The 13,944-nt window shown below is 54.5% G+C and overlaps 1 protein-coding gene across 6 annotated transcripts in view; it reads right to left on the reverse strand.

Moving 5' to 3' along the window:
* Positions 1-9,421, reverse strand: part of HDAC7 (histone deacetylase 7) — a 35,432-nt gene extending 26,011 nt beyond the window's left edge. For 2 of the 6 annotated variants that reach the window (XM_074325782.2, XM_074325781.2), the window contains exon 1: positions 9,272-9,421. In XM_074325782.2, the coding sequence (XP_074181883.2) occupies positions 9,272-9,290 (19 nt within the window). In that variant the 5' untranslated portion in view covers positions 9,291-9,421. Of the gene's footprint in view, positions 1-6,634; positions 6,727-7,722; positions 7,856-8,231; positions 8,362-9,271 lie in introns of those variants that run through there. The other 4 variants (XM_074325784.2, XM_074325783.2, XM_074325785.2 and 1 more) reach the window with 4 other exon arrangements.
* Positions 9,422-13,944: the final 4,523 nt, after the last annotated feature.

The following is a 13,944-nucleotide window of genomic DNA, read 5'->3' on the forward strand; positions in this document are numbered from 1 at the left end:
TGGGCCCTCCTCGGCCCGACCCTGACTCCCTGGGTACCTCACCCCTGCTTGCTGTCCCGTCCGCCTCTCCCTGCTGCATGGGAGCCAGGAGATGGGCCTTCCTCGACTCCTCTCACCTGTGCCACCCATGAGGCCACTCAGCCACTCCAGAGACTGCCAGGGAATCGTTTACATTATAGTATTAATATTAATAATTCAAATTATTAATAATATTAGTATTGATCAATAAGCACGTATTGAATGCTTCCTGTGGGCTGGTGACGGTACTAAGCATTTCACTTGTACTATTTCATTTGGTCCTCACAACAGCCCTGTAACAGAGATGCTGTTAGTATCATCATTTTACAAAGGAAACTGAGGTCCAGAGAGGTTAAGAAACATGCCACGGTCACACAGGTGGCAAGTGGGGCTTCTGGGACCCCAGAACCTAAGCTCCTAATCACTACCCCGGCGCGTACAGCTAGTTCCACCCACCTCCACTGAGGGGCCACAGGACACAGCGTGGGCCCAGCATCTGAAGGCCTGGGGGTAATTCCCAGCGCCGGCAAGTCCTCAGTGCTGGTCCTCCATGCAGAAAACACCCACAACAACAAAAATAAAGCAAAGAGAAGAAGCTCTGCCTGTGTCCCTCACACGATTTTCGTCTCCAGGAGGCACTCCCCAACCCCATCTTCACTTCCTTTTTCATCTTATATTTCCCTGCTTTTTTCGATGTACATGTTACTATTTTATTGTTTCCTGTAAGCAAGGTATAACTAACCAAGCAAAGCCCCCAGGGCTGTAGGGCAGCACACACTATGAGAAAGCACTCTGGAAACTGTCAGCCCTGTATAAATGTAGGTTGCATAACCGGAGCAAGTCACCTGTCACAGTGAGCAAATTCCCTTGGGAGGAGACGCTCTCCTGCGCGCACGCTCACACGCTCACACACACTCACACACACAGGTAGACCATCCCTGTGGGCAGACGGAAGGGATGGAGCACCCAGTACTGCAGAGGATCACACAACTTTGGAGCAGGCTCCTAGGGACTAAGAACACAGCCAAAGGGCCATCGGCACACTTAGACTTGGGGCAGGGGAGGGCAGAGGCCACTGCAGGGACCCTGGCTTGCTCCGTGGCCTGGGGGCATCATGGATCTGAGTCTGTGAATAGCAACAAGCTATGAATGCTGGCACTCGCTGGGATGCCACATCAATTTTAATGACAGTAAATACCCCCAAGATCACCATCCCACTTATGCCCGGATATCCCCTTCATTTTGACTGTTATTTCTAGGAGATGGCAGACCGAGGTCTGTCAGACAGATTCGCTAGGTGACATGATTCCCTTTAGGGCCAGGGCTGCCCTAAGGCTCAGTGGGCCAGGTTTTTCCAGACCGCAGATCCAGCCAGGGTGCTTCCACAGTCGTCAGGGGCCTCAATAGCCGGGTGAATGGTCCTGGATACTGATTTAAACAAACCAGCTGCGAAGGACAATTTCTAGACAACTGGGAATTCGATGAGATGAAAGTCTACCTTAGTGGAAGGTAGAGAACACTGAAGGAACAGCACACACAGTGTGATTTCATTTTGGGAAAAAGCACAATGTATAAAGGCAAGTCAGGAAATGGGACGGTGTGCACTCAGTTATCACGGCAGTGATTTCTGACTGCTGGGATTGTGGTATTTGAGTTTTGCTTGTCTGTTGTCTGATGATCTACAATGCACACAAACTTCCTCTGTAATAATAAAACAGAATATATATACGTATGTCACACACACACACACACACACACACACACACACGTATAAAGATGGCACAGCCAATTGGTAGCAAAGTCAAGATATGACCTCTGGTTCCCAGAGACCTAAGCCACGGGGCTGGCATTAACTCCACATATTGAACTCTTGGACCCCATAGCTGCTGGATTTCTGCGTGATCCACAACCCATCGTCCTCTGCCTCTCATGAATCATGCAAAGGGCCTAGCACAGGGCTGGGCACAAAGTCAGGACTTACTCAATGAATGCCTGTAGGCTGAATAATGATGATTTCCTGAGAGCAATGCCTCCTGCCTTTTCCAGGGCCGCTGTGCTGGGAATACTCACTGCTGACATCACTGCCCTTCCCATCCCTCCTCTGCCTCATGTTCCTCTTAAGAGCTGCCAGGGAGGGGCTAAAATAAAGGTCACCCCAGCAGATGCTGGCAAGGTACTCCATATCAGGGGCCATCGGGGGTGGTCCAGTCCCAGACCCTCCCCAGTGCCAGCTGGCTTCGAGTCCCTTGGGTTCCCCAGCGTCCTGCCTCACTGAGGGAGGCTGAGGGCAGTGGAGTGAAAGAGAGAAGGGGTCCACCCTGCGACTTCTGGCTCCGGACGCCTTGCTGCTCCAGGCCCTGATGGGTGGAGGAATCTGGAAAAGTGAATTTGGCCTGGTTTTTCCTGTGAACTGGGGCTGGGCCCAGTTTCTGTTCTTCATGTCCTTAGCATTCCCTACCCCTGACCTTCAAAAATATGAACAATAACATTAATAATAATGATGAGTATTCTGTGTGCACTGACTTCATACCAGGCATGGTGCTGATGTTACTTACTTTAATCTTTACAGCAACTCCATGAGGCTGAAACTATTATGTATTTTCATAATACAGATGGAGAAACTGAGGCACAGAGAGTCACGTGCCCAAGGTTACACTCAGTTATTTGCAGGAGAAATGAAGACTCTGCAGAGGTCATCCATGCCTTCCTCTCTGTGTCCTTATAGGAAGAACCCCCTGCCAAGCTTTGCAATGGGCACAGCAGATCTAAGAGGATAGGTAACATCGGTAGGGTACTTTAGAATCCACCACCTCACACACACATGTGAGAAAATCCCCACTTGAAAGACTAGAAAATCAAGACTTAGGGCCCTTTGCAACCTTGAACCTGCAGCCATTCGGCTAAGATTCAAACCCAGATCTTTGGCTTCAGAATGGCACATTTCTGCCCCTCTATCACATGGTCCCCACCCCCCGGCCCAATTCTTAAGACAGCCTTGAAGGCCTGGAAGGGGGATACACATCCTGCAGAACCCCGAGATGAAGCCTGCACTCCACCCCTTGTGTGAGGCAGGGTTGGGGGTTGAGATGCCAGCACCTCCTCAGATGCTCCAGGGTGACTCACTCCTGGGACCCAGGGGAAACACAGCCCTGTGCTGTGGGCAAACACTGCCTGCCACCCGCCCCGCCTCCAGCTCCCCGCCTCCACATTTGCTAACTGAAACCCGGCTGTAGCTATTTTTAACCCTCCAGCTCCCCCTTGCCTGGGGCTCCCCGCCTTCACCCCACCCCCACCCCCTGCCCCAACTGGGTGCCACCAGCCTGTCATTCTGAGAGCAGTTCTACAACCCGAACGCCCCAGAGGGCGCAGCAGATGCCCATACAGGTTTGTAGGGCAAGCAAAACAAGCCAGTTTCAGCCTAGTCGCCGAATTCCCCCACCCCGGGCTCTTTCCGACCCTGTGGCTCCCAGCCTGCCCCGCTTCTCCCTGCCATCCTGGGAGCCGGGGGAGGGAGGAATGGGGCTTTCAGGGCTGGGGGTAACTGAAGGAATCAGACATGGGCTCCTTGGAATGGGCTCTGCAGGGAGCTAAGCTGGACTCCTGAAGAGGAATTGGATAGGCCTTGCTGTTTCCAGGGCACAGGCTGGCCCTGAAGGCCCAAGGTCTCTAACCACCAGGGTTACCAACCCCTGCAGGCAATAGGGGGAAAAGGAAGTGGCTGGAGACAGGGCGGGGATGGTGAGTTTAGCCCAGAGATCTCCTCATTAGGAGAAGTCCCCTCCCCACCCTGCTGTGGGGCTTGTGGAGGGGCTAGGGTTGAGCTTGGCACACACGTCCAGGGGCGTTTTTGCACCGAGAAACCTAAAGGAGGCCCAGGGTGGAATGCCAGTCGAGGAAGGGACAGACAGGGGGGCCTCTTCTCTTACATGAAGGTTCCTCTAATTCTCAACTCTGTAAGTCAAGGGCTCCATCTTCCTGCAGCCCACAGCTCTGGGTGCCCCAAGGAAAACCTACCAGAAGACATTAGAGGTGAGAGAGTCTGAAGGCCGCTTGCTGATCGAAAGTTAACCTCCTGAGAGGGGAAAGGGGTAGGATGGCAGGGGGACGAGATGGGAGACCTGCCTGCTAGCTGATGTCTCTTCCGCTGGGCTGAGAGTCTCACCCAGTTTGGGGAGCAAATTCCAAGGGCCCAAGAGAGGCTCTGGAGTGCCCTGCCAAAGGTCTCTACACCCTCTCTCCTGCCCTCATCCCCTGTTCGGCCAGCCTCGGTCCTCTCTTTGCCCTGTCCTCTGTGGCTCCTGCCCCAGCGCTTCTCTCTGGTTCTGTCCTCTCTTCTAGAGCCTAGAGCCTCTCTCAGACTTGAGCCCCTCTCCCCTCAGTGATTCCTGAGACAGGTTAAATCCCAGTAGCCACAGAGCTAGCCAGGCTAGACCCAGAGGGGATGGAGTTGGCACAGGAGTGCCCGGGCAGGGAGACGGGCAAGAAGGGAAGGAGGTAGAAGTGAAGCAGGAGGGTCAGGAATGGCGTGATGCTTGAGAACTCCTGGAGAGGCTGCCGTCTTCCCAACATGCAACATGTCCACAGAGCCCTGGACTCGGACCACGAAGGACAGTCTGCTCCTCCAAAATACAGAGCGGCCTGTGTCAGGCCTGCGCACCTTCCCATCTTCCTCTCCCCACTGGCCAACCCCTGGGGGCTGCTTGGGGAGTGGAGAGCCTGCTGTATGCCATACCAGGTGAGAGGCTGGCAATTCAGGTCCCCTACCTGGACTCAGGCAGTTCCCAAGCATGCTCAGAAGGCTCTGAGGGCTCACGTCTAGTCTGGGGAGGTGCGAGAAGGCATCAATGTCACCTTCTCGGGCAGGCCGCCCCTAGCCATCCTCTCTAAGGAAGTCCCACCTTGTTATTCTGTATTGCTGCACCCAGTTCATTTCCTTCGTAGGACTTATAACTATGTGTAACTAGATGTATATATTCATTTCTTTACTTGCTTACTTGTTCTTGTCTGTCTTCTCCACTAGAGTGGAAGTTCCCTGAAGTCAGATGCTCTTCTTCCTATGTATTCACTGCATATCGGTGCCTGGCACACGGCAAGCCATCAGCATCCAGTAAATGGATGAATGATGATTGACTGGTTCAGTAAATGGGGCCTCCTGCTTGCCAATATCACCTAAATTTAGGGTTGACGCTAAACAGTTCCAGGATTTCCCCAGGGAGTAGGAAGCAGGATGTAACAGGAAGATCAGGGCCAGGAAGCCTGGGACTCCAGAGGAAAGGTCAAGGCCCAGTTAGCATGTGCACCAACCTTATCTGGTCCTCTCCATCACACTGAGTGTGTACATGTGCACACTTGCACACACACAAGATGTATGGCTTGAATTTTCAAAGGCTTGAATTTTCAAAGGCTTGAATTTTGTCCTGGTTCTTCCTTGTAATAGCCCTGTATCCTTTGACAAACCACATACCTTCTAAAAGTCTATTTCCGCAAAAGAGAAAAACGAAGCGGTTGGCCTAGATCAGTGGTCCTCAAACCCGGCTTTGCACCAGAATCGAGTCACCTGAAGCACAGGTTAAAATCCAGGTTCCCAGGCCCCGCCGCTGCAGATTCTGTGTCTGTCAGGATGGGCCCTGAGGCTATTTATTTTTAACACACTCCCCCAGGTGACTTTGAAGCAACTAGTCCAGGAACTGGCATTTGAGGACCATGTATTAGGTGATGCTTTCCAGCCAACATCTGGACTTCTATTAAAAAGCTATTCCTGCACAGGTATACATCCCCCCAAATCATGAACATATACCCCACACAGAGCCACAAACTGCGAAGGTGTACACTATACAGATACAGAGGACACACATCTGTACTACACGTTTGTGTACGCCCAAAACACCTAACACAAAGCTACCTCATGGATCACAAATTGCCATGGAACCACAATATCCATATACACAGCCCGGGGCACACACACAGGCCCCCACCACACACCCAGTGTGCACACACACCCATCACATGTTGACCCACACTAAACAGATGCTATTCTGAACTTATTTTGCCTCCGGGAACTGGTCCAGGACCAAAGGAGCTACGCTCTGCTGATGAAAACATCCCTCCCGCCTTTGCCACCCCCACCCCTATCCCTTGCCCCAGGCAGCACGCTGTCTACCTCCCCCTTGTTGAGGGGGGGTGCTGCTGGAGAAGGGCAGTGAAGAGATGGGATGAGGGGAGGCACAGAGCCTTCCCCAAAGTCCAGCAGACCCTGTCATTCCCTTCCCCCCACCCCAAGGAGATGCAAAAGGGCCCCTATCCAGCCACCCCTCAGTGCTAGATTCCCAGGCCCTGGTCCTAGCAGCCAAAAGGGTTAGGGAGGTGGCCAGACCTAGGGACTCCTCCTAATACCCAGGCCTCTAAGGAAAGAGCTGTCTGGGGGCACCTTCCTGTAGCCAGAAGGCCTGGGTCCCTCAGGGAAGGTTACCACAGAAACGGGGGGTAAATATCACAGGGAAACACAATACCCGGCAGGGTCACCTGCTGACCAGGCTTCCTGCTGTGTTGCCCTCAGCCCCCCTCATCTCAGTGGCCTCATGGCCACCTCCTTTAGCCTCAGCCTGGGCCTCCTCACCAATGATCTTCCTCCAGCTTCCTCTGGGTTGGGGGACGCAGGATTATCCAGAAACTCGGCCCCTCTGTGGTTCCAAACAACAGCAGGGATGGCCCACAGCTGAGACCCCAGCCTGATCCTACCAACGCCCCCACCACAGGAAATCAAAGTTTCCTGCCCCAGAGGAAGTGCCCCATCTAGTGAACAAATCCAACACATACAAACACATAGTCCCAGAGCCTCAGGGAGGACAGATGCCCACCCCCCCAGCTCCCAGGCCTCACTCTAGTCCTGCTTCCAGCAATACAGGCTCACTACGGGCCGTCTCAAGTCTGGCTGAGACGGGCCAGGGCTGAGGTGTGAGGGGAGGGCATGGGCAGCACCTGAGCCAGGCCAGGGAAAGGGAAGGCCAAGAGAATGGACACTGGCAGAGTTAGGTCTGATTCCAGCCCTACTCGGCCTGCCATTCCCTACTGTGTGACCCTGGGACTTGTATTATTAGCTCACCTTTTCTCGGGCCCTTGCCAACTTCTGAATTACCAGTTCTTAATGAAAGGGCAAGAGAAAGAAGCCAAAGAGGAGGTGGGAGTTACCCAGGCTTCGGCCTTTGGGGTCCTTGGGCAAGCATGCCTACAGCCAGGAGAGGGTCCCTACTCCCCACCCCCACCACATGAGTTTCTCAGTCCCATTATCAGGATTGAGGAGAGGATGGAGAAAGGGAAAGTACCAACTCTCATTCCCAGAAACCACCAAGGATGAAAGCTGGTGTCCATTATCCCTGTGGGAAGTAGTGCATAACAGTCCCAACAGTGGACACGGATCTCCCCTTTATAGTCAACCTCTTCTCTTCTGTGCTCTGGGAAGTGCACCTGAAATTTTCTCCCCATTTTATTGATGAGGAAACTGAACTTCAGTGTCAAAGCAGAGTGACCAGTGTAGATTCTTGGGAGAGTCAGTACAAGACCTGAATGCAACTTTCCAGCCTCAGGAGCTCCGCTTAAGACCTGAGCGACACCCCCAAATGGGCTCAAGCTAAGAAACGGAGGCCTCAGGAGAACACTGCCCCGGGTTATTCCAGATGTAACACTGAGAAGCAGCTCTGACCCTACCTCTGAGTTGGCCCTGCCAGGTGAGAGGAACATCAGGGGACTAAAGGCAGGGGAGGAGTGCCAGCAGGTCCAGAACCTAGTCTTGGTTCAATACAGCATGCCTGCTTTTTGCCTCAGTTTCCCTCAGAAGTGACTGCAGAAAAGAGGACAAGTACTTATTAATTGAAGTGGATAGAGGGAAAAGAGAGCCGAGAAGGAAAATGGGATGCTAAGCAATGAGGGGCCAAGAGATGCTTGCAGAAGCCAGAAAAGGAGACTGGGAAGTCTAAAAGGGTTGGCGTGAGGACAGAAGTGTGGGCCTACGGGGTCCTGTTGGGGCGAAATGGGCTGTCAAGATGCCCCATTGAAGGGTAGGAAACTGAGTCCAATGTCCCTTCTTTCAGCCCAGGGACTGGGCAGGGTCTTGAGGAAGGTCCCCATGGGTCCAGGTGCAAGTCCCAGGAACAGGCTAAAAAGTCCAGATGTTGAGTCCCCTGCAGGGCCACGAAGGTCCAATGCCCCATTCTCACCCTAGAAACCGTCAGGCAGAGCTGGGCCTCAAGCAGATGTTGAATTGGTGTGTGGAGAGGGATGGGCAGCAACAACACCAGTGTCCAGATGCAGGGGGAGGCCTCTGGGTATGCAGGGACCAGGGAATGGCCTGGGCTTGCTGGGAGGAGCAGCAGTGGCAGGGGAGGTCAGATATGAATGGGCAGCCAGAGGGAAGGAAATGGGGGTGGAGGTGGGGGGAGCTAGGTGGCCTGTAGGCCCCAGAGGGCTTTCTCCCAGCCCACAGGCCTAAAAACTCCAGCTCAGCTGCCAGATTTACCGCCTGCTCTCACACTCCCCAGCACCAACAGACCCCGGGCCTGGGGGCCTCACATCCTGTCCCCCACCACTCAGTACACAGCCTGCCTTGCCTACCCCTGCCGGCCCCTCTGCAGCTCACTTCGGTACAGGTGTCTCTTCACCCTGATGGGAGCAAGGGTGGGGGGCGGTGCTCAGAGAAACCTCCCAGTCAGGGACCCTCCCTCCAGGGAATCACTTTCCCCTAGCTGAGGGGTCGGGGTGCAGCCCTGCCAGGATCCGCGAGATGGGGGCGCAGATGTCCAGCACTGCGAGCCCGGGCCCCAACTAAGTGGGTCCTGCCCTTTGCCCTCGCACTTCCAAACCTTCCGCCCCGGAGCACCGCCCCTTCCCCGGCCCGCCGCGGCCGTCCCTCCCCTCCCGGGTGCCAGGGTCAGTCCTCCCCAGGAATGGGGGTGATGGGACCCCGAGCCCGTGCAACGACGACCCGGGGCCTCCAACTCTCTCCCTCGGGCCTGTCGCTACCCCGGGGCGGGCGGATGTGGGCGCCCCGCGGGAGGCCCGAGCCCTCCGGCCCCGGAACCAGCCCCGGCTAGGAGCCTGACAGAGCCCCACGGAGCCGGGCTGGGAGGGCTCGGTCGGGGGGCGCACGTCGGGCCAGGATGCGGGGGTACCCGGAGCCGGAGCCCGAGCCGGGGCGGGCGGCGCTGGGGGCCGCGCAGGGCGGGGCGGGCGGGGCGGGGGGCGGCAGCCCGGTACTCACCAGCGCCGGGGCTGTGCATCCAGGGGCCGGGGCCCTCAGAGCGGGGGGCTCATGGCGGGGCGGGGGGCTGGGGCGCCGGCCTCACATCCCCCCAGTCGCCGGAGGCTGCAGAGCGACTGTGAGACGGCGAGAGGAAGGGAGGGGGCCGGGAGGGGGAGGGCCCTGGCAGCCCGGCCGGCCGGGTAGGATGACAATGGAAGGAAATGCTTTATCTGAGGCTGAGAGCGGGCCAAGGGGGAGGGGAGGGAGGGGGCCGGCGCTCGCGGCCCTGGGACACACCACCTCGGCAGACGCTGCACCGCGCGGCGGCGGACACACCGCGCGGCCCGGGAGGCAGCGCCGGCCCCGGAACGCGGGACACGGCTCCGACCCGCGCGCGGCCGCCGCCCGAGCCGCGGCACACGGACCCGAGCACAATTCCCGGAAACCCGGCTACCTGCGCGCCCGCAGCCTCGCATACACAACACAGAGCGTACATCCATGTTTACACAAGGCCAGAATCATTTACGCAGACACTTCAGGGACGGACTCCTGCGCGCACAAGTACGGACACGTACAGCCCACGAGCAAACAGCCACACATAGAGAGACTGGGACACGCGTGGAGTCCCACGTCCCGTGCAAGGAATCCCAGACGGACACCCCCTCCACCCCCCGCACGACTTGCCTGAGGAAAGTTCCAGGATCTGATTTGAATCACTGCCCAGCCCTCCCCCTCTGCCCCCCCCCCCCCACAACGCCTGCTGAGGGGAACAGAAGGGTCCAGCCTGTTCCTATTAAAAGAAAAAGGGGGTGGGGGTGGTGCGGATTTTGAAAGTTTTCTTTTTTTAAAGAAATTTCTCAAGGGATTTCCTTCCCTCCTCTCCTCTTCCTCTCTTCCTCCCATTCCTCTCCCCCCACAACTCTCCCCCCTTCTTTCCCCCTCCCGGTCCCTATGAGTCAAACTTCAGCAATGTGCCCAGTGTCTCCCAGTGCATTACAGCGGATCACAGAAATGTTCCAGTCTGTGAGTCGGAATGCAGCCGCCTCCAGCCCTCCCTCAGCTAATAAGCTCAGCTCAGGGCCGGTTTTGCGCAGCAGCTCTTTCTGCCCCCACCCCCACCCCCTGGCCCGCCCCCCAGCCCTTTTAGCAGGAGGAGGTCAGATTCAGGGGTCAAGGGCTGAGGACCTCACCATTCTGCTTCCTGGCCTAGCCTATCAGCCCTGTCGCCTCCAGCAATCTGCTGGGTCAGAGACACAGAGGCCCCCGGAAAGGGGAGAGGTCCACGACCTAAAACACAGCTCTCCTGTGGTGTGAGGTATCACCCCTGGAAGGCAGGGCTCAGCTGCCGTCTGACCCCATCCTCCCTCAGTCCTAGGAACCCTAAGAGTCTCAGGATTCTACAGAAGGAGAAACTGAGGCTGACCCAGAGGCAGAGCCATATCAGATGGGAAACGAGTCCACAGTGGCCTAGGAGGGCTTGGCCACACCACGGGCCAACTTCTGACCATAGGCTCCTGGTTCCCACAAGCACAGCTCCACCTCATCACTTGTTGCTACCTGCGATTTTTAGCAGCTGACTTCCTACTTCAGTCCCTTTGCTTGTCCCAGAGCTCACTCCGCAGACAGTGAGTGCAGTGGTTAACTTATCCTCACAAAGTTCTTTCCTGGCATCCAAGCCCTCCTGCAACATGGCACCACACCACACACACCTCTCTCTTTTTCCACTGTTCTGCCCAGTGCCTCCTGGTACTTAGTGCTCAATCATGTTAGTTGCTATTATTACTATTATCATTTCAGCCGAAGTGGGCTGCTGACTGCTCCCCATCTTGTCCTCATTCTTTCCCACTGCCTTATCTTGGCTCGTTGTGTTCCCTCCAAAAATGAATGTCGTTGCAGTCCCTTTCTCCTCCTGGTGAAATCTTTCCAATCCTCAAATCTATACCGCCTTCTCCAGGAGCCTTTCCCTGATTCCCATAGCCAGAGGGATTCTTTCCTTCCATTAAATCCCACCCTGTGTTGTCAGTCTTTCTCTCTACATTGACCTTCATCCACCTATTCTATTTGTCTCAACTGTCCTCTTTCTTCCCAAGAATGTTCAAGAGTGGACATCCCTGAGCCCAGCGACTGCCTTAGTCATGGCTGTATTTCTTACAGTGTCTTGCTGAGTGCCTTGCATAGAATTCAAGCTCCCTCTGGGTTATTTGCTAGACACCCCCAATACACCTTTTTTCACATGACCCCCCCCATGCTGACTTTGCAAGACACATGTTCTTCTGCCTCAGGTGTGTTCTTCCCAGCCTTCACTTCCAAACCAGATCACCCACCTTCCAAATCCCTCCTCCATGCCACAGCATCCAGAAACATTGTTTGGTTACTTCAGACCCCAGCTTCTCACCTGCTGTCTCTCTCCTTTAGCCCCCCCACTCCCACCCACTCACACACACCCCTGGCAATGCCCATTCCTAATCCCCCCAGGACTCCTGGAGTTATTTTTGGACTGAAATCAGGCCCTTGTTTGCTCATTTCTACCATGTGCATCATTCATGTATTTGTGAGCTTTCTTTTTCTTTTTGACCTAATCTCTGAGTTCTGAGAGATTTGAGCAAAAAGGGTATCTCCCCCTGCCTTTCCCCACAGTATCCAGCACATGGCTGTGTCCACACACCAGGACTCACTGTTCCCAAAGTATAGACAGAGAGAAAGATAGCCTGGGAGACCTACATCTGGGAAGCAGTACTGTGCCCCTCCCTCCCTTGCCAGCTTTTCTTACCACTCCTTCACCACCCCCACCCCCATGGCAGAGTCTCAAGATAGTTTCTAAGTCACCTGTCCCTTGCTGTGATGTGTTAGAGAGCCTTCAGGAGCCCTAAGAGACATGAGACAGAAAAGTGCAGGTTACCTCCCTCTCCTCTATCCTGGTTACCATGGGAAGGATTTTTTTTTTTAAGACTCTCCGAGTCCAAGCCTCTCACAGACGCCTCAGCTAAGCACCTAGCAGAGAAGATTAGCTCCACAGGACTTACCTGTCTCCCCAGAGTCTCCCCAGAGTTTCTGGCCAGCACAAAGCCTGAAGGCACTCTCTTCTGCTTCTCTTTAGGGTTCTGGGCCTACCTGAGCTTCTCTTTTTCTTTCTCCTTTCCTTCCCTTACTTAGCTATTTTTTGTTCAATATTTACCACGTAGCAGCCCTATACTATCCCCTTGGCAAACTTGAGATCATTTATTCTTAACAATGATCCTTGTTCTGCTCACGATTAAAGTATGGCCCATAAAGGTTAAGAAACCTGACCAAAGTTACACAACTAGAAAGTAATGGGGCCATTCATTCATTCAACAAATATTATTGGGTGCCCATCTTGTGCCAGGATTCAAAGCTCCGGAAAGTGATCTGGTCTAAACCTCAGGGCTCTGAGATCACTCCTGTTCCAGCCTTCTGGATGTGGTAGCTGAAGCCACAATTCCTCCCTTAGCCTACGCTTTCCACACACTCACCACAAAGCCAATCAGAAAGCATGCAGTCCTCAAGGCCCAGTGAGATATCGGAGGACAGCCATCTCGTTGGGTGGGATTGGGCCTTGCATTCCAGTTTCTGAACCTGGGATCAAGTGCCAATTCACAGGATTTGGGATTTGCAAATTAAGAGGGGAGGTAGGTCCCCAACTCCAAATAAAGGGTTCCACGGGAACAGATATAACAAGTGCAAGAAAGGAAGGAAGGATTGGAGGAAAGGAAGGGAGGGAGAAAGGGAGAGAGGGAGGGAAAAAAGGAAGGAAGGAAGGAAGGAAGGAAGGAAGGAAGGAAGGAAGGAAGGAAGGAAAGAAGGAAGAAGGGCGGAAGAGAAGAAGGAAAGGACGGAGGGAGGGAAGATAATTAGGATGTATTGAGTATCCCCTTTGTATCATGTGCTGTTCAAGGCCCTTCCACTTGTATCTCATTATTATCCCCATTGTTTTAGTGAGCAAACTGAAGCTCAGAAAGACAAAATGATTTGCTCAAAGCCACAGAGCCAGTGAGTGACTTAATCGGGAGTGTGTCTGATTCAGAGCCTGTGTAATTTCTTCTAGCAGATCAAACAATGGAGAAGCTGCTGCCAGGTCTCCTGCAAAAGCGTAAACCTGGTTATTTGAGGTCCCGGCTGACCTATGTGTGATATTCTAGATGCCAAGTGTTCTCCCTTACTGACCCCAACCCTGTGGTCTCATCTCTGGTTTCCACCTTTCTCTGTTGTTCTGCACAGGCAGGATTAGGGGAGCTGCATAAGTGTTCTGGCGAGGATTGGGGGGAGTGTGTGGCTTTGGGGTGCAGCCAAGCAGACCTCCATCCAGGATTTCAGGATCTGAGAGAAGTGATACATCCTCCTGGGCCAGAATTGGATGGATAAATCAAGAAGAGGTGGGGTATGGCTACAAGTCCACGTGGCTCTGGTTGGGAAGTGAGATGACCGTGGGGCCTGGGGCAGGTGGGAAGAACTAAGTAAGTCCCTTCCCCCGTACCCCTACCTCCCACCATTGTCAACAAAGGTGATGTGGTTTCCCTTGTGGTCTGTTGCCCTAGACACCTGCAGTTCTGAGTCTATGTGTATGTGTCTATATGCCAACAATGCCTTGGGGTGGGGGGGGACACAAGGAGAAAGCAGTGGGACAGGATGGGGAGGGGCAGGAAGCCAAAGACAGGGTCTCGTCAATCCCAGGA

This window comes from Rhinolophus sinicus, chromosome 1 (assembly GCF_057876585.1).
Source record: "Rhinolophus sinicus isolate RSI-liver-muscle chromosome 1, RSI-T2T, whole genome shotgun sequence".
Classification (NCBI taxonomy): Eukaryota; Metazoa; Chordata; class Mammalia; order Chiroptera; family Rhinolophidae; genus Rhinolophus; species Rhinolophus sinicus.